Source organism: Cervus elaphus, chromosome 11, assembly GCF_910594005.1.
Source record: "Cervus elaphus chromosome 11, mCerEla1.1, whole genome shotgun sequence".
Lineage (NCBI taxonomy): Eukaryota > Metazoa > Chordata > Mammalia > Artiodactyla > Cervidae > Cervus > Cervus elaphus.
In genome coordinates this window covers 63,727,278-63,739,455 of record NC_057825.1, presented here as the reverse complement: position 1 = coordinate 63,739,455, position 12,178 = coordinate 63,727,278, and the positions used below count along the sequence as shown (strand labels likewise).

General features: G+C 36.7%; 1 protein-coding gene across 5 annotated transcripts in view; it reads left to right on the top strand.

Annotated features, from left to right (window-relative positions):
* Positions 1-12,178, top strand: part of VRK2 (VRK serine/threonine kinase 2) — a 100,757-nt gene that overhangs the window by 77,137 nt on the left and 11,442 nt on the right. For all 5 annotated transcript variants that reach the window (XM_043917946.1, XM_043917945.1, XM_043917947.1 and 2 more), the window contains 3 exons: positions 2,520-2,640; positions 5,202-5,260; positions 10,919-11,085. In XM_043917946.1, the coding sequence (XP_043773881.1) occupies positions 2,520-2,640; positions 5,202-5,260; positions 10,919-11,085 (347 nt within the window). The remainder of the gene's footprint in view (positions 1-2,519; positions 2,641-5,201; positions 5,261-10,918; positions 11,086-12,178) is intronic.

Sequence of the window (12,178 nt, the reverse complement as noted above, 5' to 3'; positions counted from 1 at the left end):
CTAGTTAGATATTGTCTTCTTCAGCTGTGATCAACTCTTGTTTTTTAATTTTCAGCATTTTGTTGTCAGATATACAGGAAATAACAGAATAATACAGTAAATATCCAAATGTTAGATTCCTAGATTCAACAGATATTATATTATCTTTTGTTTAAGTACATCTACATTAAATTTAGATATATGATAAATTTACTGTGTTAATTACATACCCATTCATAGATACTAATATTTGGCATCCAAAATATTTTAATTAATTTAACCAGTGTTAAAATTGCTCTTCTGTATGTAGTAGATGGAGAGATAACATAGTCATTGGTACAGTCTTAGAGTTTAGATTCTCAAATAAACACATCACACTTTGCAGTTTGTTTCCCTGAGAGGGAGTTTCAGGGAGAGGTGTGTGCTTGGAAGCATTTTTAATCCTTTCATCTCACTGTTCAATGGTGGGAAAGAGTTAGTGTAGAATTTTTTCTTTAACATTACATGTATGTCTGTAGAACTTAGTGGAAACAGTGGTAAAACATGTATGTCTGTAGAACTTAGTGGAAACAGTGGTAAAACATTTACCTCACCATAGTTATTAATGTATATATGTAGTAAAATTAAATAAAAGTTTGAAAAATGTGATGCCATAGTTTAATATTAGGTAAGACTGAACTATGCTAGTGAAGTAAAGTTAATTGTCAAAGGGCTATTTCAAATGAAGACCAGTTTATGAAAGATTGGCTTCAGGAATCTAAATGACTTGTCATTACTTACAGCTTTGTATCAATTAATCCCTCAGTTGGAGGGTTGGGGGAAGTGACTGGAAATGTTCATTCTATTTTAATTCTGGTTGGTTTTCCTCAGAGGGTCTCTTGTGTGTAGCCTATATTGTCCAAACAGGTGCCAGAATATAATTTTTTGAAAATTAGAGGATGTGAATTTTTTTAAGTGGTAGTAATCAGGAATTGCCATAATGGAAAAGGGACTTGTGAACACATCTGTACAAATGGAAACATTCCATTATTAATGGGAGATTTATTACTGAAGAAATCACTACAAAACAGCATGGTAGAGATTGTGTTTTTATTTTAATAGGGGAGCCAAGTCTTGCATTAGGACATTGTTGAAGCTGTGCAGAAAGGAAATGATACCCATGGGACGGTAGCATTCTACTCGATTGAAGGGCCTTTAATAATCCAGTACTCTAATAGCAGTTAAGATAGAGTATGTGTGAGAGCTAATCTTGTCTTCTGCTTTTATAATAACTTATGTACGGTGACCAAAAGTAGTTATGGTGTGCTAGCAACATTGTTCTTAGTAGACGACTTTTAAAATTAAAAACTGAGTTTACTGAGTGACTTTTCAGAGTGTATTTAATGAAAGATAATAAAACAGGATACCTGTTTACAGCAGGTTTAGCAGCCATGAATTACACTTAGGAGATTTTATATCCCTACACAGGTGAACATTCAAGTTATGGTAGAAATCTAAGCCAACATATTGTTTTATAACAATTTGGAATGGTTATAAAAATGAGTTTATTTTGTAGGACTTTGTTAATGTTTTGATCATTATTTCAGTAATATTTTGCACATTTTGATATTTTACTGGATTTCATTGTCCTTTTGATATCAGCTACTTTAAAAAAAACAATTATCATGAAATTAGTCTGTTATTTAGTAATTTTATGTAAATGATATTTACAGTGGCCTCAAAGTATTCTTTTCCTGTATTTTTTAATGAAAAGCCATCTTATATTAAATTCTGGAAGCCTCTATTTTGCTTTAAAATCTACTTCCCACCATCTTCACCTTCACCCTTCATGCACTCTGTTGCTTTACCTTTTTTTTTTTTTTCAGGATGTTTGGCCAGAATTTCACCAAAGCACTGCTTATATCTAAAATAACATTCGTAAAATTCTAGATCCGTGTACCCACAAAACAGAAGGCATACTTTCCCTGTACTGTCATTTAATTGAAAAGTCTTAAGAAAGACCTGTATTTTAATACTGCACACTAGATGGCAGTTTTGTCATATTCTTCCAATTTCAAAGGCTACTAGTAAGAGTGGAACAGGAAAGGCCATCAATGTTTAGTCTGCACTCCAAGGGTCTCTGCATGACCAATGCAGACCCCATGGACTTCCTGGAACATGTGTTAGCAATTTAGCTGCAGACATTTATTTCTTTGTTTTACTGCTTGGCTCTTTGAGAAAGTGTTGGTGCCAGGTTATGGGTTGTCTGGATCATGTCAGAGGCCATGGAGATCAAGTTCATGTGACAGGCCAGACTAAGGAAGGATGAAGTTGGAGGAGGTGAGGAAACTGACCCTTACTTTCAACAGCAACAAGTCACTGCCTGTCTGTGGACTGGGGCCAAATGCCTGGACGTTTAAGCTTTTCTCCAGCTGAACAAACAAAACACATCGCCCATTTGGCTTTTTCATATTTCATCAGTGGTAGTTCATTCAGTGATTTCTCTATTTCTCAAAACTTGCTTATCCCTCATCTTTCTTTCTTAATGCTTATTCCTATAGCCCTGTCCAGACGAAGTGACCTTGAGATCCTCGGCTACTGCCTGCTGCGGTGGTTATGTGGGAGCCTGCCCTGGGAATGGAGCCTGCAGGACCCTGTAGCTGTCCAGGCTGCGAAAACAAAGTACATATTTTCAAGTATTGCATCATTTACAGCACCAGGGCTGAAAAGATACACTAAAGCAAGTTAATATATCAAAAAAAAAAGACTGCCATTCAACTAACATGATAGCCAAAGCAAATTTCTTAAATTTGAAAAATATTTTTAAAAAAACCAAACAGCTTACAGACATACACGCCATTAAGCTAGCACCTATGAAATCACATGTATTGAGTTGTAATGCAAAATGTAAAGTGAAATATTTGTTACTTCACAGGGTGTTTTCCAAAGCTTAGATTCTAGGTGGTGGTATTTTCAAGGAAGAACATTTTCAAATTATCATTGTACAAGTACATGGAGTTATTGTGAGCTTGGTAGCTTGGTGTGATTGATAATAACTGTGCAAAGCAACAGTGTGAAGTGGGACAAACAGGACTTATTTTTTCAAGTGAGAGGAACATACTTCTTTTTAATCCTGTGTTTTGGGAGGGAGGATGTTCTGTTTCTTAAGGAAGAAACAAACAAAATTTGTATATGTTTATCCAAGAGATCATTTTGCAGCCACATAAACATTTTTAATATTCCACATTCAATTTTTATCACCTGAACTCTATTAGCATGAGAATTAGGTTAGACTAAGAGCAGAGTGGTTTACTATTGTACTGTTTTTCTCACTGATCAGGCCTAAGAAAAAGTCAATTGCTTATAACACAGCATAGTCAATTTTTAATTATGTACCAAGATATTCTCAACAGTAGTTATGTACAGATATAATATCACGATTGGAAAAAGCTGCTGTATTTTAAATAAGACAAGTCACAACAGAAGTTTACAGAAGGGGTAACTAATCCACAGAAATCAGTCTTTCAAATTCAGTGTGACATCAGTTCTTAACAGAGAGGGAAGCTAACCTGTAGATAGAGAGTAGTACAGATTACGTTTGTAAATACTGACATATATTGTAAGATATATCTCTCCACTTCAGTCTTGATCATTCTAGTCCCTTACCCCAACTAACACGTTTGTATGTCAGCATTAGAACGATCTCATCAGTTATTTACTGCAGTGACTGATGTGTCCATCTAACCCTCAGGTAACTAATGCTCTTCAATATATGAGTCAGGGTCAAAGCACAGTCATGGGCACATGTAGGCAGTCTTGGTTTCCAATTTCCCACCTCAGTTTATCTAATTTAAATAAAATGCTTTATTTAAAAAACTAGCATATTAATTCTAATGATAATATATATGTTTTTCTTTTCACAAGACTTACAGATATTCACAGACTTACAGATATTTGTTTGGGTCTTTTATCAATATGCATGTGTAGATGTGTTCATTGTAGATCTCTTTAATGAATATGCCTGCATGTATATATTTGAAGGTAATAGGGTATCATATAAATAATAAAACATAATGCTAATAAACATAATCCCCATTTATATTTTTAGGTCCCTTGCCTGTGTTAGTATATTTATTTTGGCCTGATTAATAGCGTAAACCTACTGACCAGTAAAGCTAGTATTGTATTATAAAGTTTATAATTAAGGCATATATATGTGTATTAATATGATATATATTCAATTATGATATAAATATGTTCAAACTTCTTATATAGTACACATTCATAATTTATTCAACTTGCTGAGAAGGCATAACACTGAATTTCCCAGTAAGGGTGGGCTTGCATATTCAATCATATTACTATATCTCCCTCACGTCCTTTATGTTCCTGACACCAGGTAATATTAGATCAGTACATTTACTGTTGCAATTGTGCCTGTGCCTGAGTTTGTGGATCATTCATATCAGTAATTTTAGTTGAGTGTCTATATATTTGTGGCTGAAGCAACTTAAGAGATTTGTACTTGTTCAGTCTAAAACACTGAAAAGTCTTAGAATAATGGGTTTTGGGGGGGCTATTTCTTGTTAATCTGTTTAATCTTGTGCTTCCTTGCTCAGTTCTGTGTTCAGCTCTTTGTGACCCTGCAAAGATTGTAGCCCACCAGGCTCTTCTGTCCATGGGGATTCTCCAGGCAAGAATACTGGAGTGGGTTGCCGTGCCCTCCTCCAGGGGATCTTCCCAACCCAGAGATTGAACCCAGGTCTCCCGCATTGCAGATGGATTCTTTACCATCTGAGCCACCAGGGATAGCATAGCATAAAACTGCCCAGTGAAGAACAATATACATAAAAAGGAAATAATATACCCCTTCCCAGGGTAAATACCTGAGGAAAAATATCTTGAAAATCCAGGTAAAATTTTTCCACATATATTTTTTCTTGAGGTTTTTACAGAAAAACCATGTATCCCTACTTCTACATTTGCATGTACAGACCTTGTATTAAAGCATTTATACTGTATTTCTATGTTTAGTTTCTAGGTGATTGATATAAAATTGATCAGTGAGATTTGAGGGATCTCCCCTTTCCACTTTACCCTCTTATCCTTTACAGGTGGGTAGGAAAAAAAAGTAAGGAAAGTCACACTACTAGTGACCCATCAACAAGTTTTGTTTTCTGATCAAAACAACATGTCACAGGATTGCAGACAAATTCACTGTGCCTTACTCTTCTTTGTTTCAGTCTGTTGGATGAGCTCCCTCAGTCGGTGCTTCAGTGGGCTCCTTCCGGAAGCAGCTGCCGTAAGTCAAATGATAACTTCTACCTCCCCCTGTAGGATTTCCAGGTCACTGCCTGTGTCACTCTTGTCCCTTTTTCTGCGCCCAATCCCCTTCTCACAGTGCTGGGAAGAAAACCCCCAGGGTTCCAAATAGGTTGCTAGAGAAGAGAACTTTTCAATTCTCTTTTCATTAGGACACAAGAATGCTGCAAGAACTTGCTCAAGTGGTCTTCTCAGCTCTGCTGATGGCACTGCTTTCTTTCAGATGTATGTTTGGGGAATTGTGCACAGGTTCAATGGTCTGCTATATCTGGTATTTCTAGAGTGGACTTTCTGGTTTTGTTTCTCTGAAGATAAAGTTGATCTAAGGAAAGACTGCTTTCAATTAATAGTTTAAAAAAGCAAACCATTAAACATTTGAATGCTGTTTAGACCTGTGTTACAGTGTCACCCAGCAACCCGAAAAAAAATTTTTTTGGTCTGGTAAGGCATATGACCTGGGGATTCAGAGTATATTTCATTAAACAGGTTTCTCTTTCATGTTGGTATAGACCGTTTTGCAATTCTTTAATTGGTAGTGCTGTCAGTAAAAATCGCAAGGCGATTGGGAATTACCCAAGTGCTGCATGGCACGTTGTTCAGCCCCAGTTTAACAGCCGAGTTAGATTGCCTTATAGAACAGAGCCTGCTTCTCCGTCCGGTTGCTTTCTTTCCGAGACGATAAGCAAAGTGAATCTTGATCTCTATTTGTACCGGGCAATTTCAGTTAGCTTTTAGCTGACTTATGAAAGCAAATATGTACACTGACTGTCTAGAGAAGGTCAAATAGTATCAGTTTCCACATGAGAGTTTGAAAGTAGAGTTAAATCATTTTAAACTTATACTTACAGCCCTTCTTTGACCAGAAACTAGAATTTTCATTTCCATAGGAAACAAATAAACCAGTCGTGCTTTCCCATTTCCATTTCCCAAGTCCCACAAGTCTGTCCCATATCTTCACTCTCTGTAGCCCCTTTCCTTCTGTTGGGTGGAGCGAGGCAAATGGGACAGCAGTATTCTCATTGGTGGGGATGGACTGCAAGATGAAAGCTTTTTGTTTATGTAACTGCACTGAGTAACTCAGTCAATATACCAATATTCATTTTTGGCTAATATTCTTATTGGTACTTTTACCAAATCGTACAGCTTTCATTTTACTCAATAAGACAGCAAAATGAGAGGTGAAATGTTGAAAAAAACAACAACAAACATTTAAATTGTGTATCTGTCTTTTATTGTCCCTCCTGCCTAAGAAGTAAACTGTTGAGTTTAGGAATAGAAAAGAAAGCCCAGTTGCCCTGGATCATACACAATAAATACCTATGGACCAGTGTGTATTCTGGGACACTGCTGTTGCTAGAGATGAGATTTGAGTGATGAGAAATGGTAGGAGGAGTGCCAGGCTCCTCTTTTTCAGTACAAACCATTTGTTTGAGTCTATACTGTTATTTTATAAAATGCAGATTTCTATTTTTTTTTTTGTCATACATTGATATGAATCAGCCATAGATTTACACGTATTCCCCATCCCGATCCCCCCTCCCACCTCCCTCTCCACCCGATTCCTCTGGGTCTTCCCAGTGCACCAGGCCTGAGCACTTGTCTCATGCATCCCACCTGGGCTGGTGATCTGTTTCACCATAAATAGTATACATGCTGTTCTTTTGAAATATCCCACCCTCACCTTCTCCCACAGAGTTCAAAAGTCTGTTCTGTATTTCTGTGTCTCTTTTTCCATTTTGCATATAGGGTTATCGTTACCATCTTTCTAAATTCCATATATATGTGTTAGTATGCTGTAACGTTCTTTATCTTTCTGGCTTACTTCACTCTGTATAAGGGGCTCCAGTTTCATCCATCTCATTAGGACTGATTCAAATGAATTTTTTTAACGGCTGAGTAATATTCCATGGTGTATATGTACCACAGCTTCCTTATCCATTCATCTGCTGATGGGCATCTAGGTTGCTTCCATGTCCTGGCTATAATAAACAGTGCTGTGATGAACATTGGGGTGCACGTGTCTCTTTCAGATCTGGTTTCCTCAGTGTGTATACCCAGAAGTGGGATTGCTGGGTCATATGGCAGTTCTATTTCCAGTTTTTTAAGAAATCTCCACACTGTTCTCCATAGCGGCTGTACTAGTTTGCATTCCCACCAACAGTGTAAGAGGGTTCCCTTTTCTCCACACCCTCTCCAGCATTTATTGCTTGTAGACTTTTGGATAGCAGCCATCCTGACTGGCGAGTAATGGTACCTCATTGTGGTTTTGATTTGCATTTCTCTGATAATGAGTGATGTTGAGCATCTTTTCATGTGTTTGTTAGCCATCTGTATGTCTTCTTTGGAGAAATGTCTGTTTAGTTCTTTGGCCCATTTTTTGATTGGGTCATTTATTTTTCTGGAATTGAGCTTCAGGAGTTGCTTGTATATTTTTGAGATTAATCCTTTGTCTGTTTCTTCATTTGCTGTTATTTTCTCCCAATCTGAGGGCTGTCTTTTCACCTTACTTATAGTTTCCTTTGTAGTGCAAAAGCTTTTAAGTTTCATTAGGTCCCATTTGTTTAGTTTTGCTTTTATTTCCAATATTCTGGGAGGTGGGTCATAGAGGATCTTGCTGTGATTTATGTCAGAGAGTGTTTTGCCTATGTTCTCCTCTAGGAGTTTTATAGTTTCTGGTCTTACATTTAGATCTTTAATCCATTTTGAGTTTATTTTTGTGTATGGTGTTAGAAAGTGTTCTAGTTTCATTCTTTTACAAGTGGTTGACCAGTTATCCCAGCACCACTTGTTAAAGAGGTTGTCTTTTTTCCATTGTATATCCTTGCCTCCTTTGTCAAAGATAAGGTGTCCATAGGTCCGTGGATTTATCTCTGGGCTTTCTATTCTGTTCCATTGATCTATATTTCTGTCTTTGTGCCAGTACCATACTGTCTTGATGACTGTGGCTTTGTAGTAGAGTCTGAAGTCAGGCAGGTTGATTCCTCCAGTTCCATTCTTCTTTCTCAAGATTGCTTTGGCTATTCGAGGTTTTTTGTATTTCCATACAAATTGTGAAATTCTTTGGTCTAGTTCTGTGAAAAATACCATTGGTAACTTGATAGGGATTGCATTGAATCTATAGATTGCTTTAGGTAGAATAGCCATTTTGACAATATTGATTCTTCTATTTTTAAAGCACAAAATGTTGAAACTTTATGATTAACTGAAAGTCTCAGGTTGTTTATGCTTGGGAGAGTGGGTATTACTAGCATGAGAATTAATCTGATTTACAAAAGGTTTGTTACTAAGACATTTTATGATGTAAAACAGCTGAGAAGTTTGCAGCATGCATGTCCCACTCAGTGTAATAATAATAGTTTCAAAAGTTTCTGTCTCTTGAAATGATAGTCAGTAATGATACTTAATATTTCACTAGCTTAAGAAGCAGATGATTCAAGAATATCATAATTTCATACTACTCAAAGCATTTTGTTTTATAGCTCTGGAAATATGCTAGTAAATTAAAAGGTGTACCTAATATAATAAATCTAGATTTTGAAAGGCTAACATTTAAAACCAGTACTATATCACAATCGTCTGAGCATCAGGTTTATCATGATAAATTCATAACAGAGGTGGCTCCTCTCCTTTTCTTCCTCTCCTACCTCATGGTACCTCATTTTTTTAAAGCCCAGACCCACGAAGGCTTTCCAGCACAGCTGCAGTCAACTGGTAGAGCACCGGGAGTCTTCGGCTGTCTTCTAACATTGATTTGGGAAAACTGTGCCCAGCATATTCACATATTCAGCTCTCTTCTTCATTTGGGATATTCTGGTTAATAGAACTGTAGGGCTTCCCTGGTAGCTCAGCTGGTAAAGAATTCGCCTGGAATGCAGGAAACCCTGGTTCAATTCCTGTGTCAGGAAGATTCCCTGGAGGAGGGCATGGCAACCCACTCCAGTATTCTTTCCTGAAGAATCCTCATGGACAGAGGAGCCTGGCAGGCTATAGTCCATGGGATCTTAAAGAGTCAGACACGACTGAGTGACTAAGCACATAACTAAGCATACCAAACCAGGCTTACCAACCTTGAACAAAGAACAGCAGAATATTTACATTAATATTTATATTAAAATGGTAGTGGATATAATTTAATCTTTTTTTGTTTTGTTAATCTCTTCAAGAATCAGATGCCCCCTAACGGGCTTCTGGAAACATGAGATATAACTTTGATGAAGCTGTAGCACTTGCTAGTTACAGATACCTGGTTGAGCAAATGGTCGGTAACAGAATTTTGACATCTTATACATTCAAGAGGAAAAATGGAGGTTGCAGAATTGCCACAGTTTCCAAAATGCCAAAAAAAAAAAAAAAACTCTGGAGCCAAGAATTTTCAGTTTAGCCATAGCAGCCTTATGCTCCTAGAAAATAGCTGTGGACAATACAGTGTAAAATGGTTACTCTCTGACATTCCTTGGGGGGAGAGATGATGACTATTCCTTTTTGAATTTTTCCTTGTAGGGAGTGATAACCCAGTGTCTCTGCAGTTCCCTACTTGAAAGGAGGTAGACCTAGAGGGGAGCAAAATTTTAGGAAGTTACTTCCAACTCACGAAGCTTCCCCGACTTCCCCACCATAGGATATAAACGAGTTAGTGAGAGAGTAAGAGCTCTTTGTGTCTGGGTTAGTAATGAGTTTTTGAAGAGGAAAGGCCTTGTAAAAACTAGTTTATGGAGTATAAACATCTTTGAACAAATGAAAACATGCCAGTTTTTAAATAGTGTATGGTATTATCACTTACTTGTATCTCAGATTGAACCTCCACCTGAAGCAAAAATGCGAACTACATTTGTTTTACAGTGGCTGTATTTGTCATTTTGGTTACGGATTCTGTTCGTGCTGAATGTATTTAAAAGTTTGTAGTTTGCAACTCTTTTTCTTGTGGGGAGATTACTCCACGGTTCTGGGGAAGAGAAGAAATAAAAGATGGCAACTTCTCGTGCTCTAAATCAGAAAGATTAAGCTGTGGTTGCACTGGTCTAGGTTGGTATGGGAGACCTGAGCGAGGTTTGGCAAATTCTAAGGTCAGTCATGGCTAAAACCATAGAATTCAAGGTCATTTCTAAAAGTACTGTTGTAATCTCAAAATCAAAGCCTTAATTAAAATTTTCAGTGATTTTTTTTCCTTTAAGGAGGTTTATAGTAAGTATTCTTAACTGAATTTTTAAAACTTCAAAAAAACTTATTTTTAACTGAATTTTGAAAACTTTAGGAAAAAAGTGTGAAGCATGGCTAGTCTGTTATTCATGTAATTCTTAGTAGTTGCACCCCATAAATTCAAATCACTAACTATAATTTTAAAATGGCTTCCTTTGATGAGTGAATTACAATCTTTATCAACAAAGACATGTAAATAAAAGCCCACCTGTTTCTCCATCTTGTCAAATCTGTAGGTCACTGTATGTCAGTCAAGTTTGGATATCATTTGAAAAGTACTTTACATTGAGTTGCTCATTCTTAGTTTCTTCATGGAGGATGTATGTATGCACATGCACATTCTTGTGTATGAGAAAAACAACTGAGATTTTGAGAATATTGAAGTCTTGACAACTTTTGCCTATTATGAATGACATATTAAAAAAAACTTAATACTTCACAGGTGAAATAGCCCAGTATTTGGTATGTGCTCATAATTTAGCATATGATGAAAAGCCAGACTATCAAATGCTCAGGAAGATTCTGAACCCAAGTGGAATACCTCTAGGACCACTGGAGTTTTGCACTAAAGGAGAGAGCTTAAATATGCGTGCTCCAAACAATCAAAAGGTAAGTAACAGCTCCTGCAGTCCAATGATGACCTTCTGTGAAGCTTATCTACCAAATGAAGTTGTTTTAGGTGTCAGAATGAGTCTGACAGTCCTGTTTCTTATAATTTCTAATTCCTGTATCCCCTAACTGAGCTCCAAGAAATTTTGTTGAAGGTCCCTTTGACTTGTCTTTTAGAGAAAAATAGTAGAACCTGTGTGCCCTGTTGTGTGTTATTAAATAAATAAAGCAGTCACTAATATAACAGAGCTAGGACTAGAGTAAGATATTAAAGGCTAATCCAACTTTATTCATGAAAAATCTTTTTTTTTTTTCTGTTTTCCTTCAGATTTTCTTTAGTCATCCCTCTGCTTTTGCTTACTCATTCAGCCACAATTTGGTGGTAATAATAATATTCTTAGATTTTACCAGGTTATTTGTATGTGCTGATATTTCAATCTGTAAAAACAATTTTTGAAATAAGTTATTTTTTAAAGTTTTGCATTCCACTTTATGCAAGTGACTCCCTCAGAGCAGCACTAAAAATTAAAAAGAGAATTAGAACTGGAAATAACACAAAAGAATTAAAACTTGAAACATTTTTTAAGAGGATGAAGGAACCTGAAACTGCTATCAACATTACTGGACAGGCAGCTAGATGTTCAGCCCTGCTGTGACACTGCTCATGTGCAAAAAAAAATGGGGAGGGCTTTGTTTCCTGATGCATGTACATTGGGGTAGGGTCAGGATGCCATTCATTTTTAATATTTCTTCTGAACTTTGGATCATCATAAGTGTTCACGAGCCAAGAATGCAAGATGCAAACTAATGTGACTGATAGGCTGCTCGATGAATGGTGAGTCAAGTATCAGCGCACAGATGGTTCTGATTTGCTGAATTTTGTAGCTGCTGCAACTGAAGACATAAAATATCCTTCTAGTCATAAATTAGCTCTTTGGAAGCAAAACCTTGGCACCAGAGCTTTACAACCTTCAATTAGTAGGGAAAGAAGTATTTGAATGACTGTGGTATTGACATCTGTAGGCCTGCATAGTAATCATTCCTAATAGAAGAGAATATCTGTTTGAGGAGGTTTTGCATGGCTAATTAACTA